The 23,845-nt window shown below is 37.4% G+C and overlaps 1 protein-coding gene across 9 annotated transcripts in view; it reads right to left on the minus strand.

The window, feature by feature from the left end:
- UVRAG (UV radiation resistance associated) overlaps positions 1-23,845 on the minus strand; it is a 283,373-nt gene that overhangs the window by 66,069 nt on the left and 193,459 nt on the right. For all 9 annotated transcript variants that reach the window (XM_014540397.1, XM_014540405.1, XM_014540399.1 and 6 more), the window contains one exon: positions 11,243-11,321. In XM_014540397.1, the coding sequence (XP_014395883.1) occupies positions 11,243-11,321 (79 nt within the window). The remainder of the gene's footprint in view (positions 1-11,242; positions 11,322-23,845) is intronic.

Raw genomic sequence — 23,845 nt, forward strand, 5'->3', positions numbered from 1 at the left:
AGGGAGGGAGGGAGGGAGGGAGAGAGAGAGAGAGAAAGAGAGAGAGAGAGAGAGAAGCATTGATGTGAAAGGGAAACTTTGACTGGTTGGCTCCTGTATGCGCCCCGATCAGAGCTCAAACCTGCAACCTAGATATGTGCCCTGACCAGGAATCGAACTCACAACCTTTTGGTGTATGGGACAATGCTACACTGAACAGAGCCACCCGGCCAGGATGGAATATGGTATTTCTTTATAACAATGATTATACTGCACTTTGCATTTCATTTATTTAGAAAACACTTACTTAGCACAGACTGTGTTCCAGGCACTATTCTAAGTGCTTTACATATATTATTTAATCCTCATAGAGATTAGAATTATACCTACAATAATAAGTATTATTATTATTATCCTCATTTTACAGATGAGGACACTGAGGTACAGAGAGATTAAGTAACTTACCCAAAATCATATACATAATCTAAAGTGATAGAACTGAACCCTTGTAGTCTAGGTCCATAGCACTTATTCTTAAACACTCAGTTATGCTGAATTTATTTTAGCTCATTTTATTCTAGGATTTTGGCTTTTACTTGATAAATTTACATTAACTGGGGTACTAATTTTATTTTCCCTGGCAACCCAAGTCTGCACATCTTTAATTGTTTTTCTCTAATAGGTACCAAAATTTACATATAACACTTTTTTGAACTTTATGCTCTTAAGTAGATTAAGCCTAAGCTATGACAGTCACTTTGATGCCAACTAAAATGAAACAAAATTCATATATATATTACTTCTCATAATTCATTTCATGAGCTTAACCATAAAAATATAGTGAGAATTTATAGTCGACCTTCTCTAAACTAAGCACTGTGTATTTTGTTTCAGTTGAGGTGCATTCTTTAAATAATTTTCTCCCATATGGCGGTGCTTTGGAAAAGGCTAACATCATTACTGAATAAACAGCTTATTTCTTTAGTTGAAGAAAATTATATGCCAGCTTAAAATATTAAAATGTGCAAAGTAAAAAGGCTGAAGTGAACCTTTTAAAACAACTAGGATAAATGAAAAGATAGAAGTTATCAAATATTCTAAACCAAATAAGGTGCCAAATTCATATTTAGCTCTAAGATAGCCACAGATAAAAGGGAATCAGCAAGTATGGGCCCCTGAACTTAAGAGTTGGAAGATTAGGATCTGAATTTTCTTGCTCACTCTTTAGAGATTCAGTTTATCTAAATGTAAAATGGAGATAATAATAGAAAGAATAAAGGATTAAAGGATATGGGCAAGATCACTGAACCTAAAATAAGCTATATAAATGTAACTTACAATTGTTTTATTTTTCATATGGGAAGATATTTTTGGCATTGAATTTCTATTTTCAATTTAAAGTGGGGGAAAAATGTCCAAATGAGGTATAAACAAATTGTTTTATCTTGTCAATTTATCACTCTCAGCATTTGAAGAGTACAGTGGTCACAGCTAGTATGTCATTAAAAATGTCTAAGAAACTGATTAGTAGCTGACATTGTTCTTTAAAAAGTTAATAATGAACACAACAAATTATTTGCAACTACAAGAAGTAATATTATCCCTTTAAATACAGAATGGAACTTTTGGAAACAACTATGTGTATTAATTTCTACCTCAGTTAAAGCCTTAAATAGACATAATATACATTTAAAGAAATATTTAAATACATACATATCTAAATAGAAGTAGCTTAATTAACCATTAACCTTAAGGAGGAAAGAATAATCTCCTGGCTAACTCACTCACCATTCTTTCTTTTAATAAATATGTATTGAATAGTCAAAACATGTCCAGGGAGTTCACACAGACCACATTTAGGTCCAAGTATAAAAACTGGGAGCTGTGTGGTGTTGGGACCAATGATGGTACATGTGATTGGTGAGATTATGGACTATTTAAAAAATTCTGTTCTTCTATCTTCTTTTGTACTTTTAAAATTTTCTACAATTGACATATATTATTATTATTATTTTTGGAAAGTATTTTTTAAATAAAAAAGATACAGGGTGGTACTAGCCTAAGAATAGGGTTTAGAAATAAATCCTCATTTTATAGTTAATTAACTTTCAACAAGAGTGCCAAGACAATTCAATGGGTAAAAAACAGTCTTTTCAACCATTCTTTTTCTGGGACAACTGCATATTTTCATGCAAAAGAATGAAGCTGGACTCCTTCCTTACACTATGCCAAAAAAAAATTTAATTCGAACTGGATCACAGATCTAAACATATAAGCTAAAATACAGAAGAAACCCTAAAAGTATTTAGGCTAAGCTTTCTTAGATATGACACCAAAAGCATAAACAAGAAAAAAAAATAGGTAAAATTAGACTTCATCAAAACTAAAAACTCTTGTGTTTCAATTAACACTATCAAGAAAATGAAAAAGACAACCTGTGGAATAGAAGAAAATATTTGTGAATCCTACATCTGAGAAGGGATCTATGTCTAGGTTATATAAAGATCTCTTACAACTCAACAATAAAGACGAATGAGCCAATTAAAAAATGGGCAAAGGTTCTGAATAGACATTTCTCCAAAGAACATATACAAATGTCCAATAAGCACATAAAAAAGAAGCTCAACATCATTAGCCATTAGGGAAGTTCAAATCAAAACCACAATGAGATACCACTTTATATTCAGTAGGATGGCTATAATAAAAAAGACAGAAAATAACAAGTGTTGGCAAGGACATAGAGAAATTGAAACATACATTGCTGGCGGAAATGTAAAATGATGCAGCTGTTTTAGAAAACAGTCTGGCAATTCCTCAAAATACTAAACATCCCATATAATAAAAGCCTAATATGCAAATTGTCCCATCGACCAGGAGTCCAACCAGGGGGAGGAGCCAGCTGGCCAATTGCCTGTGACCCCTCCCCCTGGCCATCCCCACCCCAGCTGGCGGTGGCAGGCAGCCAGGGGAAGGGAGGCCCTGGCTGGCAGCCGGCAGCTGCTAGGGACCCTACCTGTGCATGAATTTCGTGCACTGGGCCTCTAGTAGTTATATGGCTCAGCAATTCCACTATTAGATATATCCTCAAGAGTAATACAAACATACGTCCCCACAAAAATTGGTAATGTTCATAGCAGTATTATTCATATTAGGCGAAAGTGTAAACAACACAGATGATGTCTATGTTATATAAAGGAGTAGATGAATGAAATGTGGTAAAGCCATACATAACTTCAAATTGCCGAGATGATTTGGCAATAAAAAGAAGTGACTGATACATGCTAAAACATGGATGAACCTTGAACCCTGGTAAGTGAAAGAAGCCAATATTTTAGGTTCCATTTATATGAAATGTCCAGAATAAGCAAATATATAGAAACAGAAAGTAGAATCGTAGCTACCTAGGGATAGAGGCCTTGGGGGAATGGTGAGTGATTGCTAATGGGTATAGGGTTTCTTTTTGGGGTTATGAAAATATTCTAAAATTGACTGTGGTGACAGTTGCACAACTAGATGAATATACTCAAAACCATTGAATTGTACATGTCAAATGGGTGAATTGTATGGTATATAAATTATATATCAGTAAAGTGTTTTTTTAAAAGATATAGATATAGGACTTAAAATAGTTTCTACTACATTACTGGAAAATGTTGTAGGCAGTGGGGGACATTTTGACTATTAAAACATCCTTGGCATTTGTATTCTTGATTCCAAGAAGTGGTAAGAAATTAAAATGCATTTTCTCCTCATGTGTCATATATACTGGACTGTATGTTGAAGAAATACGCATGAATTTAAGCTTCTGGGTGTAAGCTGGCATTGATCCCTTCTAAATAGCTGTGCACTGTGAGCCCCATGAATAGTCAAGTTTTAGAGAAAGACCATGTCCTTGGCAGAACAGAGGTTTCCAACTGTTTTTTGGAAATTGAAACTACTTTTACTTTCTATGAAGTCTTAAAATAACTTAATGGGAAAGAGGTAACAGAGGAAAAGGAAGAAAGGTCATGAAGTCCCCAGGATTCTAATCTTAGTTATTCTACTTAACTCATGGTCTCAGGATCTCATCTGTAAAAGGCAAATAACTGTCTGTGCCCTAACCACTCATAGGATTGTAATAAGATCCAAGTGGAAGGAAGGAAGGAAGGGAGGGAGGAAGGGAGGGAGGGGAGGAAAAGGAAGGAAGAAGAAAGAAAACAGTATCAGTTGGATATAGCTGGATTTGACCTCAAAAGATTTTTCTTGAATTCTGTTTGCCATGATATCTTGTCATGGCAGCAGTAAGCATAGCAGCAGCTTAATTTTTATCTCTAAAGACAGACTTGGTTATCATACTTCACAGAGTATGAAATGAGACATAGAACTAAAAATATACCAAAAGCCATTATATTCATCTAGAGATCTGATGCACGAAATTCATGCATGGGTAGGGTCCCTAGGCCTGGCTGGCGATCAGGGCTGATCTGTGGGGTGACCAGCAGGGCGACTGGGGGACCCCTGCTGGCACATTCCTTGGAGGCAACCAGCAGGGTGATTGGGGGTGGCGCCGGCCCGCTCGCCTGTCGCCTCCTTCTGTGGGGCTACTATTAGGGCAATGGGGAGGGCCCCGCTGGCACCCGTCTTGGCTGGCCTGGGGCCTGTGGGCTGGGGGCAGCTCCTGCATTGAGCATCTGCCCCCTGGTGGTCAGTGCACATCATAGCGACCAGTTGTACCATTGGTCATTCCGCCACTCGATTTGCATATTAGGCTTTTATTATATAGGCTACAAATGTAAATCATCATTAGAATTTGTAAACTGTATCCACAAAGCATTGCTCTTAAGTCCCTGAGCTTTCAAGGAAAGAAGAGGCAAGAGCAACAGGGAAGAATCCATTGATGTCCTGATGACTTGTACTGCACAGTATTACCAGAATTCAAACTGGTAAGTCTCTTATCCAGTGTTTCCACATTTGGGGAACTGGCACATGTGTCTTGGTTTATTGAACTTGAGCAATTGAAGTGTTTCACAGGAAATCTAGATGGCCATTCTCTAGGACAGTGCTTCTCAAACCTTTTGGTCTCAAGATCCCTTTATGCTCTTAAAATTACTGAGGACCCAAAAGAGCTTTTGTTTATGTGGGTCATTAGAAGTTAAAAATCAGAATATTTTAAAATATTTATTAATTCATTTTAATATAACAATAGAAATTTATTACTTGCTAATATAAGTATTTTTAATAAAAATGGGCAGATTTTCCAAAAAAGAAACTTAGAGAGATGAGGGACATTTGTTTTATATTTTTGTAAGTCTCTTTTCCAATGTCTGCCTTAACAGAAGACAGCTGGATTCTTATGTATTCATCTGCATTCATTTTGTTACCATATGTTGTTTCATAAGAAAATCCCGCCTCATATAAATATGTAGTTAGAAAAGAAAGGAGTATTTTATAGCCTTTTCAGATAATTGTGGCTATTCTTCTCTGATACCCCAAACTCATCAAACAGTATTTTCTTAAAGGTTAGTAACAAAGTCAATCTGAAAACAGAACATATATTTACATCGTTTTTAACACTTTGAAGAACTCTTTACCTGTACATGATTTCATAGCATCATACATTGGTCACTTGGAAAATATTGGCTCACGAAGTTATAAAGATTTTAAATGTTGACACATTCATTATGAAATATTTAAAAATCACAGTTGTTAAAAATCACTACCGACCTCATCAAAAACATATTTAAGGAATGGGAAGCTGTCAATCTCATGGGGCAAACACAAGTTTTCCAAAATACCAATTTTTATTAAAAATCTTAAATATTAGCCCTCAGTGGATAGAGTGTCAGCCTGCGGACTGAAGGGTCCCAGGTTCGATTCTGGTCAAGGGCACATTCTTAGGTTTTGGGCTCAATCCAGTAGGGGGTGTGCAGGAGGCAGCCAATCAATGATTCTCTCTCATCATTGATGTTTCAATCTCTCTCTCCCTCTCCCTTCCTCTCTGAAATCAATAAAAATATATATTTTTAAAAATCTTAAATTTTACCATCTACCTAAGTCTGAACAGTTGGTTGACTGTCTGTCAGTCATTCTTTCAAGTAAAGATGGTGTCCCATGAAAAACCACGTAGTTTAGTTAGCAACTCAATTGCCCAAGGGCTTTTCCTTAAAACAATCATTATACTTCATACAGCAGAAGTGCTTTATGTATATTTATTTCACTTACCATCACTCAGAATATTAAAAAGATATGTGCTAAATGGTCAAGATTTAATATAATGACTAATTTTTACTGCTTCATCAAGGAAATTCTTAAGTGAAACCAGCTTTTTGTAAAACTGTAAGTTGGTTGAAAGTGTCTCTTTTCCCTATTTTATGTCAACATGTTCACTTATGTTCTATCCTATTTCCTCATCCCTTCTCAAAGACTCTACTCTTTCAAGTATCCCTTTTTTTTATCTTGTATTGATAATATCTCTTTATTTGATCAGTCTCATAAGCATATAAACATGAACTGATACTTCCCATCTTAAAAACACACACAAACCAACAACTCCACATCCCCACAAAATAAACAGATTTAAAAAAAAAAACACCTGGCCTTAACCCATTTTTTAGAGTTGTCTAAATGGTATTTTCATCCTCCAGTTGCTCATGCACAAAACCTGAGTCATTCTTGATTACTCCTTTTTCCTCATCTCCCAATTCAATCCATTAGCTCATCTCCCATAATGTAATTTTACTAATTTCTATTAAGATATAATTGACATATAACATTATGTTAGTTTCAGATGTACAACATGATTTGATATACATATATATTACAAAATAATCACTACAATAAGTCTAATTAACATCTATCACAACACACAGCTACAATTTTTTTCTGTGATGAGAACTTTTAAGATACACTCTCTTAGCAACTTTAAATATACAATAAGATATTATTAACCATAATCACCATGCTATACATTACATTCCCAGGACTTATTTATTACGTACCTAAAAGCTTATACCTTTTGACCACCTTCACCCATTTTGGCCACCCCTTTACCCCCTGCCTCTGGCAACCACCAAACTTGTTCTTTGTATCTGTGGTCAGTTTTTGTTTTAAGATTCCACATATAAGTGAGATCATACAGTATTTGTCTTTCTTTGTCTGATGCCTTCAAGGTCCATCTATGTTGTTGCAAATGGCAAGATTTCGTTCATTTTTATGTCTGTGTACATATACATACAGTGGAATATTATATATTTCACATTTTCTTCAGAAACTTTTCTGAAACTCAGTTTCTTAGCCGTGTGATGGTGCTACCTCACAATTCATTCATTTATTAAAATATCTTTTGAGAATCTGTAGTGCTTCAAGCATTGTGCTTACTCATGAAAATCTCATAACGTGCAAAACGGATATTAAGTTTCTTTTCTATTTGGGAAAGTCACCTTTTTGATTTTGTGCAGGCTTAGGATGAAAATATAAAAAACAATGAAGTATACGTCGGATTATGTGATACTGCACTGGAGTGACGGATGTCAAAAGCCATTCTGTTTTCAAATTCATTTACTATTAGCTGTTCTTTTCACTTTGTAGGGTGATAACAAGGTCACATGAATATATATGTATGTGTATCATAAACTATAAAGCTCTCCATAAATGTAAGATAAAAGTATTGTAATTTTTTGATTTACTACTTTTTATGCTTTGGGAACTAAAAGCTATCCACAAATTCTAATATACTTATAAAAACTTACTGACAATTATGGCAGGACCTGGCTTTTTAAGTCAGTGTTAATTACACTGCACCTGAATTTTGCCAGGCCCATTCATATAGTGTTAAATGCTGACCAACAAAGAGTGCTATTTCCAGACAAAGGGCTGACACTTGAAAAATATTAGCAAATGGTGCTAAAAACGAGCCATTTTGCTTTCTGCACTTGTAACACCACGCCAGCACACACACCTTCAGACAGCAATGACAGGAAGAGGGCAAGCAGGCCTCACTAATCCTCTCAGCTCTTCAAACAACACTTTAGGATTTCTACTTGAAGGCCTGTCTTTCTAAGCTTGTGCTTTCAAAACTTGGGCTGGACTGATCCCAAATACTGAAGTAACAAATATTACTAAATTCTGTCATTTCCTCTACCAAAAAAGTGATTTTACTACTACTTCTGGTTGTGATGAAAGGTCCTATTGACTATTCATTCAAATCCTTAACCGAGCTATGGATTCGGTATTAAATGACTTCACTACTCCTTCTCTGGCACTTTAACACATGCCAGTGCTTTCATCCACCTCCACTAACGTGGCTTACAGATTACTGAGGTGGGGCCATTTTAACAGTGTGATTTGTTCACATCTCTAGAGATGGGGTATAAATGAGACTGGCTCAAAAGACAAACTCCCCTTTGACAACATGTATTGGGATATATGTATAGAAAATAAAAGTTAGAAATACCTTACTGATATACTACCTGGCTAGAAGCCGTGATAATTAATGGTTCTTTGATTTGCTATAAGTTGAAATGTAATGAAGTGATGGTAGAAAGGCCAAAGACAGAATGAAACATTCTCAAGAAATAGTAAGTTGAAGAAAAGAGATGAAGCAAAGAAAAGTTAAAGGTCATAAATGTGCTAAAAGTTTCTTTCTAAATGCTAAGAAAGGGGCTTCCTGAATGAACTCTGAAACCTAAGGAAGTCTGTTTATAAGAAATTTATTGTTCTCTCCTTTTAAAACTGCCACAATAGCTATAAAAAAACACAGTGGTTAACCTATGAATCTTAAACAAAAACACAAGTGTAACCTCTCATTTTCAAAAAGAGTATAAAGTTACAGATGATACAAAATTACTAGAAGTAATCCATTTTTTAAACAGATGAATAAAATTAGCTCAACATACTTGTGGCCTTGGTTCAGTTAAGAATAAAGTCAGAGGCTACTTGGGAAGTGCTCCCAAGTGAGGACCAGACAGACACTAAGAGTCTGATGCGGAGGGCTGACTTCACCCAATTTTCCATGCACACAATTGGCCTCCATCTGTGTCCTGTTTTCAAAACAAGCTGGGCTATGCTTAGAACTTCTTTATACCAACTCTTGGCATTTCTATTGGGTCCTAAGAAGAAAGAACTAAGTGTGTGCATGCATGCATGCATGCATGTGTGTGTAGGTGTGTGTGTGTGTGTGTGTGTGTGTGTGTGTGTGTGTGTGTGAGAAGCTGGGATTTATGAGGAAATCCAGGCATTTTGGCCCTAGCTTTAATTAGGAGTGGGTTTCACCTGGAATCTTCCAACAGCCTTCTAACCTAGGGCCTAGGTCACTGATGGTGAACCTTTTGAGCTTGGCGTGTCAGCATTTTTAAAAAAATATATTTCATTGATTTTTTACGGAGAGGAAGGGAGAGAGCTAGAGAGCTAGAAACATCGATGAGAGAGAAACATCGATCCGCTGCCTCCTGCACACCCCCCACTGGGGATGTGCCCGCAACCCAGGTACATGCCCTTGACCGGAATCGAACCTGGGACCCCTCAGTCCGCAGGCTGACGCTCTATCCACTGAGCCAAACCGGTTTCGGCATGTCAGCATTTTGAAAAACCCTAACTTAAGTCTGGTGCCATGTCACATATAGAAATTTTTTTGATATTTGCAACCATAGTAAAACAAAGATTTATATTTTTGATATTTATTTTATATATTTAAATGCCATTTAACAAAGAAAAATCAACCAAAAAAATGAGTTCGCGTGTCACCTCTGACACGCGTGTCATATCAGAGGTGACACGGGCCTAGGTACTTAGAGCAAGATAAAGAAAATAGGGTAAGAGAAGAACCTCTGAACTCAATCAGAACTCAGTTCTACTCAATGAGGCCAACGTACTGATATCCTGACTGCCGGACTCTGGGTCCCAGTATCCAGGTCCCCTAATTTACTTAGACCTCTTCTTCCTTAATGCACCCTTAGTCTGGTCAGTTCTTGACCAGTTCTGTCTCAGCACTGCCGTTTTCATAGTATGACAACTGTGATCAGTAGTGTGAGTTTGGCAGCCTTGAAATGAAAGTCTTGTTTCTTAGACTGAGATACTTTTCTGCCAAAAAGGAGGGAAAGCATCAGTTGTGGGAAGAAGGGCACATGGAAAGATGAGTCACAGGCCAGAGACTGCGAGCAAGGCTGCCTGCCTGGAGTGTAGAACATGAGCTGGAGTGGTAGTAACAATAAAAGCAGTGTGACTGAGGGCAATGAGTGTGAGGTTTTAAAGCAAGTGATTAATTGAGGACCTCAAACTAGAAATTTTATCCAATGGTAGAAAAGGATAAGAATCTTAATAAAAAACAAAGTAGAAAATAAACATTAAACTGAGATTGAATGAGGTGAAAAAAGGCAAAGATGACACCGTATGAAGGAATAATTTTAGATCTGCCAGGAATCACTAAGGGAGTTGTTTGGTGAATCTTTAGATACACATAGATAAAAGGCAATTTTGGCTCACATAAATAAAAAAAATCATGAACCTTATTGTTGCTATTAAATGGAGAGATCTGAGGATACAGTTTATAATTTCTTTCAATAACAGCCAAACCCTGGTTACTCACCCATGTTCTCTTCCAATTGGAAGGATGTCCAAATAAAAACAGAGCACTGAAGCTGACCTTCCTGTACAACCAGGGCATTTATGGAAGCCTACCTCTGGAAGTAGAGCCAAGTATGCTACAGAAACGCTGTAGGGAAAACGCAAACCCAAGCAAGCATGCTAGTCTTTCGGGGCATGTGAAAGACATTATTTAGATGAGATGGTAACTGGTGTGGTGTCGAGAGAACCACAAAAACAAGACAGGTTGGAATGACCATGTGCTTGGTCTTTTCTTTCTGGCCTTGGATACTAAGGTGAGGAGACCACGAAGGACTTGCCAAAGCCACTAAACTTTTACTCCATAAACAATTCCCAATGCAAAGTGAGTCCCTAGAAGTGGTCTAAGAGAAGGAAGCTATTACTGGTCAGCTGCAGAGGAAAGGGGTTGTAAAGTCCACATTCAAGTACAGTCTACTAGCAGTAACAACCCAGTAATGGGCTCCTGAGTTTAGCAGGAGGATTCCAATTTGTACCCATTGCTTCACGGTAGTATTTATCATGGCACAGAATAAGGCTGTCGCCAAAAATGAACTTTGCATGAATACTGTACCTGGTTAAATAAAACAGTCAACTGTAGTGCTTATTTATAAACAAAGAGGGTTTACAATCCAAAGAAGCAGGGTGTATGCAGAAAGTAGGAAAGGAGTGAAGAGGAATTACTTACCTGTGCTATATTTTTGTTCAGAAGATAGACACCGTAATCAAATTGCAATTTCTCCCCTCCTTTGGGGTATAATGGAAACCTAGAAAAGGTAAAGCAGGGTCAGAAGTTTTCAAAAACTTGAGTAAAACAACCTCAAGGTTGTTGATGAAGGTGGGAAGTTCTTGGATACAGCATAAACATCTAAATACTTGGACTAAATCATTTAGTTATAGTCTTTGCAACCTATTATCTTAATATCTTCACTGAATTAGTCAAATCAGAACAATGGCTGCTTTGTTTCAAAGAAAAAACTGAATAGGTCATGCAACAGGGGATTAATATATTAGAAAGTGGCTTACTAACCCCAAGGAGTTGAGGCCACTATGTTCCATATTTACATATCAAACCTTATCACCCTAAGAATAAGACCCTAGAAAATTTTTCCTCTAATACCTTGGACCCAACACCTCAACTACTAAATGAGAAAGAAAAATTAAGAAAAAAAAATCAGACGTAAAAGCAATCTATACAATTTGTTTCATTTAAGATAGCCAGTCAAATCAACAGTATCAATATGAGTGAGAATGCATTAAAAATTCATTCATATTCACAGGGGTGGCTATTTGCATGTTATGTCTCCAAGGCAAATTACTCCTGCCATAGAGTTCTCCTAAGACTTTCCATTTTAATCTGACTCACAGAAGCAACAAAGGAATTAGATCTGTGGATCTTTATAAATAAAGATAATGAGTTATTTTAGGGAGTAAGTTTCCCTCACTATTTCCCTTTTCCTACTCCTGCAAATGAAGAAGAAAAGGGTACAGTATACCTACTTAGTCATATTTTCCCGATTCTCAAGACCAAGCCTACGTTTTATCCTCTCGAATAGATTTCACTACAAACAGATCACTCACAACATAGATAGGGTCAAGAAGAAAACGCCACCTTATTTAGTTTTGCAATTTACAATTATTCTCAAGAATAAAATGATCTTACTGAAATGAATGGCAGGTGACAATTACTGGATTCTGAATTTCAACTGCCTGAGGAAAAGGTATATCCTATAAAGCCTGGGGGATAATGTTTTCTAGGGAAAATAGAAGGAAACCAAATTTAAAAGCTTCATATTAAATTCCCGAAAGTTGCTGATTACATAGTGTCCAAAAGGTAAATCTGTTGTGCTGTAAATGCACAGGCACTGGAGAGTGAGCAAGATCATGAACTGTTTTTATTCCGCACTAAAGGAACACCAAATGCTTTGCACACCCATCGGGAAGATAATAGGTTTGTACTTAATGGAAGTAGTAACACATAAACTATGAAATGTGCTTTGGTTCTAAATTGAGATGCATAAAAATGACAGCAAAGCAAATTCCGGATAAGCAAAGTGCAACGCCAGGCTTTCACAGGGTGAAAGAATCATTACATTCGTGTTGGGTAGTTGCAGAGAAACTAGCCAATTGGAGGAACTAACAACACAGGGGCACTTTGGAAGAAATCTACTAGAGCCCTAAAGCTGTGCACTTTGTAGTTGGTATTCTTTCTAGAAACCATCACACATAGGCTATCTGCATAGCTGTCCAAATGCACAAATATCTCCACTTTCAAATTATAAATACAGAAAGTGTTTCAAATGTCAAAAAAGAGTACATTGAGATAGGCATGCATTGAAAACAAAGCCTCTACATTCCTGAAAAAACAGATTTCACTACACTGGCTTTGTTACTTCATTGGGACTTCTTTATAGAAAGAACCACAAGGTGTATATGTAACATTAAAACAAATCTAAAGAGTGACTAGAGCCAAAAGTTCAAATAGGGCAATTTTAAATTTTTATTATGCGCATTAAGATGACTTCTGCCCACAGTAGTAGAAAAAAGGTGACAATACATAGTCAGTATGCTCTGAGGCTATGACTTCACTGCAAACTCAACACGCTTTTCCTGTCCCCCTTAGTTTTCCACCACAACTTTTATCAGTTACTCAGGCCCCGAGTGACATTCCATTTTACCCGCCTTCTTTGCTTTTTACATGTGTGGTGATTCACCAAGTCAACAAATTATTTTTCCTGTGAAACAGGCTTATCTCTCCATTCCCACTGCCACTCCGGAAAATTCTTTGTTGTTCTGCGCCCTGTAGATGTTTAGCAGCATTCCTGTCCTCTACTCACTAAAACCAGTGTTATTATTTAAGACTTCTTTTTTGGCCACTTCTCAGCCCTGCTTATCAGTCAGTGTCTTACATTTTAACTTCTCTGCCTCGCTTTCAGGGCCTAACTGATCCGACCTGTCTGCCTGATTTATCTGCAACCTCATTATGCACTTGAACACACCAGGTTCATCCCCCTCTGCCTTTGCTCACTTCCTGGAAATGCCCATCTCTCTTTCCTTCCACCCGGCAGAGTAAAAGATACCGTGCTTCACTTCATCTAAAGAAAAAGACTCGCACATTTTTCTACTAAGTTGCATATCACTAAAGCTTTACCTAGAACTCATTGCAAGTTGATGATAACGCATGAAACCATAAGGCAGGCCAGAGGCAGACAAGATGGGAAATGGCTGGAGCAGAGTGAGCGGGAAAAGGAAAAGGAGTAAGTCAGCAAGGTTAACGGGTCCAGACTGCGCAGGTCGTGTAGGTCACAGCAAGGACTTGCGCTTTTACTCTGAATGAAAGGGGAGGAAGCTCTGGAGGATTCTGAAAAGAGAAGGGACACAGACACTTTGGCTACTCTCTGAGAAAACATTACTGGGGAGCAATAAAGGAAACAGGGAGAGGTGACTACAAAAATCCAGGCAAGAGAAGAGGGAGGTTTAAACCAGGATAGCAGCATGGAGTGGTGAGAAGTGGCGGAATTCTCATATTTTGAAGATAAAACCAATGTGATATGTTGACAGATCTCATATGAGGTTTGAGAGGTGGAGAAGTCAAAGATAACTCCAAAGTTTTTTGGCTTAAGCAACCGACACAATGGAGTTGTCATCTTAACTTGAATAAAAGTGCAGGTGACATGAGAATGAATTGCTAGGGACTGGGGTGAGGAATATAGTATGAGGGCTCAGTGCTAAAGGATTAGGCTGGAGAGGTCAGCGGGGACCTGACTGTGCAAGTTCCTCTGCACCATGGACATCTATCTAGGATATAACCTTAGGACAATGTGAGGGTAATTAAAGATTTTTTTAAGCATGGAAGTGCCAGGATTGGGGTTTCTTAAAGACCACTTTTGCTACAGTGTCGTACATAAAGGGGAACAAAACCTGGTTAGAAGGTTGCTTCAATGCTCTAGGCCAAAATAGTGATGGTTTTTATTACAATTCCAGCAATGAAGTGGAACATATATGAATAGATCTGAGCTATAATTTGTGGGTAGAAATGACAGGGCTTTGAGATATATTGGTTCTGATAGTGGCAAAGAGGGAGGAGTCAAAGATGACACTTTGGTTTCTCTATCGAGTGACTAGGCCAGTGATGGCGAACCTATGACACGCGTGTCAGAGGTGACACGCGAACTCATTTTTTTGGTTGATTTTTCTTTGTTAGATGGCATTTAAATATATAAAATAAATATCAAAAATATAAATCTTTGTTTTACTATGGTTGCAAATATCAAAAAATTTCTATATGTGACATGGCACCGGAGTTAAGTTAGGGTTTTTCAAAATGCTGACACGCCGAGCTCAAAAGGTTCACCATCACTGGACTAGGCATATCTTAGTGTCTATGAACTGAAATAGAGAACTCTGGGGGAACAGCAGTTGTATATATTAAACATGTATATTATATATATTTACTATATAAAGTTTATTATATGTAAAGTTAGTAGAGGAATTTGGGGTGAAAGTATCAACTAAGGAATTACAAAAATTCAGATGGAAGCTGAAGCCATAGGTATGAATGAAGTGGCCTAAAGAAGTCATAGAGAAGAGGTCTGTTTCAGAGCTTTGAGAATATCAACAAGGGACTGGGACATGTAAAGCCAGAAAAGGAATGGTCAGAAAGATTTGAGAGAAACCAAGTGTCTCACCAGAAAAGCTCAGAGAAAGTGTTAATTTAAAGAAGGAAGATATCATCAGTAGTCAAATGTTGCTGACAGGTCAAGCCAAACAGACATGAAAACATGTCTATTGCCTGTAATTACATGAGTTCATTGGTAGGCAGCTTTGGTAATATGGTAAACACAAGTTTAAATGAAGTAGTGGGAGATGAAGGAAGACTGCAGTGAGTTCAGGAGTGACTGGGAGTGAGGAAATGGAGATGATGAGAAGTCTGGCTTAGAAAGGAGAGCTCAGTAACTGGAGGGACATGGTGAAGCGCAGCAGAAAGAATGTCCTGAGAAGGTGAGAGGGGACGGGCTCTTCATCCTATAGGTGAGAGTGCAAGTGAAGGATCTGCCTTAGATGGTAGGTGGGACAACGCTCCTAATACAACACGAAGGATGAAAGAAAATGAGCAGTTTATTCATTCAACGAATTTTCACTATTGCTACGTATGGTGGTAGGTGGTAGAGATATAATAAGGGTGGACAAACACAGATAATACAGCAGAATCTAGTAGAATAGACAGACATTGCTCATATAATCATACTAGCAAATGTATAATTTATAAATTAAGTACTCTCTGAGGGAAAGGAACACCATTCCAGAAAAGAGGTAGACAAGACTGAGAATCAGGGAAGACTTCTGAGAGAAAGTGACACCTTAGCTGAGATCTCAGAGATGGGAGGAATGTTCCCATGAAAGAAGTAGCATCTGTAAAGGCCCCATGGCAGGAGGAAGTCCCCTCCGTCAAGAAATCAAAAGAAGAACAGTATTGTTGGACTGAGGGGGCTTGTGACAAGACATGAAGCTAACAGAAGAGTAGATTATGTAGGGCCTTCTGGACCATGTCAGTTCCTAAAAGAAAAGAAAAAAGGAAGGACTTTAAACAAAGGTATAACGTGCTCAGATTTGCATCTGATACCTTCCTTCTTAAATGAACCCCTTCTCTTTCAACTTTCCTGACAATGATAGATTTGCATTTTGAAAAAATTATGCTGATTACAGTGGAGAATGATTTAGAGAAGATGAGACCAGCTATTGTAGTAATCTAGGTGAGAGATCATGGTGGCTTGGACTAAGGTGGTGGTACTAGAAATGGGAAGAAGGAGTAATTTGGAAGTCTTTTAGGAGATAAAATCCTAAGATTTGATTATGGATTGGAAGTGAAAGATGATGGAAAGGGAAGGATCATAGATAACTCAATTTTTTGTTTTGCCCAACTGGATGGAGGGTTGATCAAATGGTAGAACAACTTGAACAAATAAATGCACGAGAGCTTTTGAGCACTATCGAGAGCTCAGAAGTGGTTATTAACCATGAGTTTATCATGATACCATTGTGTGACATTTGCTTGGGGAACAGCAGGTATAGAGAAAATGGACAGCAGGGCTATAAAGGTAACAAAAAGTCACAGTGGGCAAGACAAAAGTGTAACAAAAATAACAGGTCATAAAATCTAAACTGGATAAAGGGAGTAGGGTCTGAAGGTCACCCAGAGAAACAATGAGCAAATGGCTGAACAAACAGGCTGAAAGATGCCAGATTTTAGATGTGGACTGAAATGATGACATGATTCAGAGTGTAACCATAGGAGTAAATAAAAACGACGGAATGCAAGAGGTCACTGGTGACAAAGATCAAGAAAATAAGAGGCCAGGTGTTGGATGAATCATCCACTTGTGTGTTAATGTCATCCGTAATAACAAAACTTAAGTAGCCAGAAAGATTGTTTGTCTTTCTTGTATTCCCTGTTTCTTCTGTTGCCAAAATACATTATGAATAAAGGGTCATAATTGAGAGATTGGTATGTCAAAGAGTGGTATAGTTGAAAGGCATATGTCTCAAAGGAATAGGGCTTTTGTATGTCTGCTCTACCAATAGAGCGGAGAAGAGTCTAGGAAAAGCAACGAGGAGCAAGAAAATCACAACCTCAACTCCTCTTCCTGAACACCTACATATAAGAAAATTAATAGCTGCCAATGGTAAGGCTTCAGGAGAAATAGGGTCCTCAAGGGAATTCAGGTTCAGATGCAGTGGTCGGCAAACTACGGCTCGCGAGCCACATGCGACTCTTTGGCCCCCTGAGTGTGGCTCTTCCACAAAATACCGACTTCTGCGCATGGGCCACGAAGTTTCAATCGCACTGTACATGCGCGCCCACACGTGGTATTTTGTGGAAGAGCCACACTGAAGGGGCCAAAGAGCTGCATGTGGCTCGTGAGCTGCAGTTTGCCGACCACTGATTAGGGCAAGAGACAGGCTGAGTTCTCTGAGAAGAGCCAGAAGATACAGGAGAGTTATTGCTTCTATAGATGCACTTTCAGGAGACCCAGCTGAAAGACTGCAGGGCTGGGTCAGGGTGGAGGGAGTAGAGAGCATTTTGAAGATGATGAGGATAATTATAAAAGGTTTTGAGGTACTTTGGTGGAAGATTGAGGTATTCCCATCTGACAGCTTCTATTTTTTCTATAAAGTCAGAAATGAGGTGATTTATCAAGAATATAAGTTTTCCCTTTAGTTCTGGGTGTGGGGAAGAAGGAGAGAAGGTTTAAGATAGTCATGTGCCAGGAGAACCAGATATCTAGGATTTATCAGTCCAATTGAAATAGAGGACTATAAATTTACAGTGCTACCCATCTTTCCAATATTTAATTTTTAAAAAATCCTCACCCAAGGATATGTTTATTGATTTTTTTTTTCTTTTCTGAGAGAGACATCGACAGGAAAGAGAAACATCAATCAGTTGCCTCTTATATGTGCCTGGACTGGAAATCGAACCCACAACTGTTTTGGTGTATGGGATGATGGTCCAACCAATTGAGCCATCTGGCTGGGACCAACTGTTTGATATATTTTCAGCAGATAAGTGGGTTAGAGGGAGAATGATGGGATAAGGGGATTGGGCAAAGAAAGAGAAAAAAGTTCATGGACACAGACACCAGTGTGGTGACTGCCAGAGGCGGGAGTGTGGTAAGGGAAGAGTTGTGGAGAAGGGTTAAGTATAGAGGGGATAAATGGTAGGGAGACTTGGCTTGGGGTAGTGAACACACAACAGTGTACAAATGATGTATTGTAGAACTGTGTATCTGAAACCTGTATAATTTTGTTAACCAGTAATAAATTCAATAAATAATTTTTTAACCCCAATAAATTCAATAAAAAGAGGGAGTACAGGGGTAGGATGTTTAGATCATTGACAAAAGAGAGCCTATAAGTGTGAAGCTACTAGGGTAGAAGAGTTAACGGCAGTAGCCTACCAAGGGCAGGATGATGGCAACAGTCTATACAATATCTGTAGAGATTTAAAAAATATCTTTTGATTAAAAATTTATCTTCTTTATTTTTGCCCTAGCCAGTTTGGCTCAGTGGATAGAGCGTTGGCCTGTGGACCAAAGGGTCCTGGTTGTGATTCCAGTCAAGGGCATGTACCTTAGTTGCAGGCTCGTGATTCCAGTCAAGGGCATGTACTTAGTTGCAGGCTCCTCCCCAGCCTGGGCCCTGGATAGGGCTCCTGCAGGAGGCAACCAAGTGGTGTGTTTCTCTCACACCGATGTTTCTCTCTTTTTCTCTCTCTTCCACCTTCTCTAAAAATCAATGGAAAGATATCTTTGGGTGAGGATAAACAACAATAAAAATGGATCTTTTTTATTACCACTGTGAAACAACAAATCTAAACAATGCCAGTGATAAAATATTGCTTCCAGAAAAAATATTTTGTTGGCCTAAGTTCTAAACAATTGCTGCTGTGACTGTTTAATTTCAACATACATTGTAAGCTTCAGATTAGGATGTTTTCATATGAGTACTCTAATAAACATTTTATCTAAATGCAAGTTAATTTACGGAACTCCCAGTTATACAGTCAGTCCAACAAAGTAGACTTAACTACACACCTCAGTTTCTACTAAGTTTCAAATGGTTTGAAATATTCCAATCTGGCTTTGGGCATAGTTTGTGTCTCCAAACTGTCTGGTACCACATATTCCCATGTTTAAGCAGTAGATTCAAAATATGCAATAATAGCAATGTGCAATTTTACTTTTCTGAGTTAACGTCTTTTCTGGTATAGAGTTTTAGCTAAGGTTATTCAGATACAAAAATGTTTGAAGTCAGCCTTGAACAGTGAAATACAAACCTTTAACATTGTTCACTGAAGATGAACAGATGGAAATTGTGTTCAACAAAAAAAAAAACACCAAATATATACATATTTTTCAATAAAAGAAAATTTTGTGCTTTGAGGTTTTTTTGGTGATTATTGTTTAATTTCATGATTTTTACTGAAAATAATTTTATCATATAGAGATAGAGGTGTTAAAAATGATCCACTGCAAGTGTCAAAAATATTAGGTACATGCCACTGAGAAATGATTTTAAATAGACATTGGGAAACAAAGAGGATATTACCTGCTCTAGACCCAAAGGTGTGGGAGGTTAAGACAAGAACAGTCTCCCTGTGCCCTGGCTGGGTAGCCCAGTAAGATGGAGCATCATCCCATACACCAAAAGGTTGCAGGTTCGATTCCTGATCAGGGCAAGTACGGTCAATGTTTCTCTCTCACATCAAAGTTTCTCTCTCTTTCTGCCTCCCTTCCTCTCTCTCTGAAAAAAAAAAATCAATAAAAACATATCCTCTAATGAGGATTTAAAAAAAAAAAAGAAAGAAAGAAACAGTCTCCCCTTGAGAAGGCTCCAGGGTAAGTGATACTGTCAGGTGAGCCAGGTATTTTATACTTACATCTAGTCATATACTATAGTTGTTTATCATAGTTGTATATACCGTTATATAGTAAAAGAGGTTGAGGATGTGTATATTATCATTGAAGAGGGGTTTCAGAAAGCACAGAGGAAAGATCTAGGAGGGAAGAGAGGAGAGAGAGAATAGACCAGAGGAGAAACAGCTAACAAAAAACAATAACTCATGGGTAGAGAGTGACAGAAGTTTTTATTGGGAAATAAGAAGAGTGAATGCCCCCTCCTTTGTGGGAAGAAAAGAGAGAGTTGAGATGATAGGTAATAAGATGCCACCACAAGTTTTTAAAGGAGAACATGTAGTGAAAAGATTTACATCAGATCATTCTCTTTGCCAATATTATATATAGTTCTTTAGACAGAACTGTACTAAAAAGAGAACGGAATTTCAAGGAAATAAAATTCCAAATAATTTCAGTTAGGAAGTTAAAAATAATCCCCCCCCCCTTTTTTTAAACTTGGTAAGTTGCAGGGTTGTGGAAACTGTTAAAGAATTCAATATCAATTTCCTTGTAGAAACCTTCCAGTTTTTCCATACCCTTTGGTAAGTGTTGAAAAATAGTCACAGGCTAATTTCAGTGAACAGAGTGAAATCAAAGTATGGAAACCATGTCTTTTTTTAATAGTCAATTTTGTAAAACAAAAATTCTGCCAAGTAAGTCAAACTCACACTCCACAACATTAACAGCCATCCTGTATTTGCCCAGGTTTAACAGCACCTGCTTCCCACACAAATCTGTAAATGTTAAAAAAACAAAACAAAAACCCTACAATTAAGCGTGCAAGGTGCACAAACCTACCATACTTGGTAATGCCAGAAGATGTTTCCATCTGGAACATGAATTTAGAAGAAAAACCATTCACCATCCTAAATTTCTGAAGACAACTTCACAATGTGTGCATATCATACCGGTTTGCTTAAATCTATCAGTGCACCTAATATTCTCTGTAAATCATTTCCTTATCAATGCTGAGAACATAATAGGTGCTCAGTCCTTTATAACAATTATTTATTTAATTATAATACCAATTTCTGGGGGGAAAAGAAGAGAAGAGTAGAAGGGATGGATGTGTAGTAAATTAACTCTGAGGTCGGAGAGGCATAGACTCAGCTTTGCTACTTACTTGTAATGCAAACTAATGTGTACCTGTTTCTGCATCTTTAAAATGGGTTTAATAATACCAATCTTTCAGGATTGCAATAAAAATTAAGCGAACAAAATCTAAGACCCAGCACAGTTACAAGAATACAGCAGGCATTCAGTTGTTAATATGACTATGCCTTATTTCCCCCCTTCCCCTCTCTCACACCTATTTTTAAGTACCACAAGGGGATATACCATTTCTTATTCATTTTGCTGCCTCCTGAAATTACAAAGCATTCTTATGCACTGGCACTTTCCACTCTATATTTTTTATCTATACAAATGTCTTATTTCCTCTATTTGAATGTAAGCTTCTTGAGGTCATGAGTGTTTAGCTCAGAGTCTTATCTACAGTGGGCATTCAACAAATATCTGCAAATTAATGAATAAATTGAATTAAAGAATAAATTGAAAAAATAATTTAATATTGGACAAATATGTAAGTGACATATAGCCCTATAAATTTAAAAAAACAATCAATTTTAAGCTTCAGAAACATTTTTGTCATTCTTTTTTTAAAAATGTATTTTTATTGATTTCAGAGAGGAAGGGAGAAAGACAAAAACATCAATGATAAGAAAGAATCATTGATCAACTGCCTCCTACACACCCCACACTGGGGATCAAGCCCACAAACCCGGGCCATTCTTTCTTTCTTAACTTTAATATGCCTAGACATCCAACTCTTATTTTTAGAAAGTGCTTTTGAGTTTTGTTCAAAAGACAAATTCTTTAGTGGGGAGAAAATTTCAAGTAACAGAATGGTGTTTGCTGTGGAGTAATAGAAGGCAGCACCCTTTAGTACTAGAGTAAAGGAGTCAGTGAGCCAGGCCCAAACAATAGCAAAGACAAGGACACTGATGATGGATTGTATTTACTGAGTATCTATTATGCATTATGTATTACACTTAGCACACATCATCCACACAATACAGGCAACTGTAGAGGCACTATTCCTGAGGTGGCCATGGTCACACAGTCTTTCCTAACACTCAACCACAACCTCCAATCCAATCCCATTGCATTCCACTTCAGCCCTGCCCTGAGTTTGGGTTAGTTAGTCCTCTCCCATGAGTTCTCTCAGAACCCTTCCCATTCAGTAGCATGGTAACTTTTACCCCATAAGGCAACTGTTTGTCTATTCCTTTGTAGTATCTTTAACAAGAAAAAAACTATGAGCCTAAATCTTATTAATACTCTATCCCAGTTCCTAGAGCACAATGTCTAGAACATATTTCGGTAACTTTTACCCCGTAAGGCAACTGCTTGTCTATTCCTTTGTAGTATCTTCAACAAGAAAAAAAACTATGAGCCTAAATCTTATTAATACTGTATCCCAGTTCCTAGAGCACAATGTCTAGAACATATTTATTTGTAGGCTGGAGAAAGGAGTGAGCGTATAGATGGAGTGGTGAAGCCAGAATTCCAACCCATGCCTGTTTGACTCCTAACCCAATGCTTAATTCTATACCATGCCCCTCCCCCAATAATTCCATTTTGTAAATTGATATTATTTTGTAAATTCCACTTATTCAACATTTCTATAAGACTTTGTGGGATTTCTTCATCCTACAAATCAGACATTCATTAACCAAATTATTAGCAAATTCATCAACTGATTTGATAAGCTGGTACCTTAAAAAACACCAAATATAGTCTTTATATGACAGCATTTTGGGTTTAGCGCTAAGCAGAAAGGCAGAGACTCTCAACACCAATTACTACAGCACTCATTAAAGCCCAAAATGTAACTTCTAAAGTCCTAGTAACAGTATTATATATATTTATTACTCTTGGAACTTATATAAACAAAAGTGGATAAAAGATTTGGAAATAAATCCACAAGTTTTTGAAATATCCACTTAACTTTACTACATTGATTTTTCAGTAAGTGTGTGCATAAATCTGTTAACTACATACATTTTATAGGTTAATTTTAGGTCATCATCAGAAAGCCTAAAAACTTCTGCCTGCTTTCTAGATGTCAAAGCTCAAAATCACATACATAAATTAACTAAGTTGCTTTTCTGGAATGAATATGCTGTCTAGGAATTCCACATATTCAGAATACATATGAGAAAGACATATTTCAATTATAAAATTGCAAAAGGAATCTCCTCAACTCATCATTTTACCCAATTTCAGAGCACAAAAATACAATTTAGAGGTCCCTAAAGTTATTCTGTTTATGTATGGATTTCACAGGAGGAGGAATCTCCAGGGATCATTGATCTGACAGAAAGCAATGCTAACATCTAAGTTGTCATAATCAATCTCCTCTAATTATCAACAAGTTTTTCCCATTTCTGACCAGTCATTTGGAGCTGACCTCTGACAAGTACTTACAAGTCATCGAAATCTCATTTTATTTTATAGCCTCATATTTGTTATTGGGCTAATCTTTACCTGTTCTACATCACACAACAGCTTAAATATTTGAATGGCCCAGCAATAAATTTCCATGGTCCCCCTGGGTCAGTCAGATGTTAGCTGTTAAGTAAAGCTAAAAGGATCTATGCTTCATAAATTTCCTTCAGGGTCCACATTTGCTCTTACAGGCCAGGCTTTCAAGCCCAAACATCTTTATAGCTATGTGCAGTGATTTATTAACTCTTCCTTGTTTTTATCCAAAAAGATCAATCACATATGTATCAATAAGCTGGTGTGCTGGTGACTGCTTTTTATTGTACGTA

The sequence above is a fragment of the Myotis brandtii genome, unplaced genomic scaffold, assembly GCF_000412655.1.
Source record: "Myotis brandtii unplaced genomic scaffold, ASM41265v1 scaffold244, whole genome shotgun sequence".
In the NCBI taxonomy this organism is placed as follows: Eukaryota; Metazoa; Chordata; class Mammalia; order Chiroptera; family Vespertilionidae; genus Myotis; species Myotis brandtii.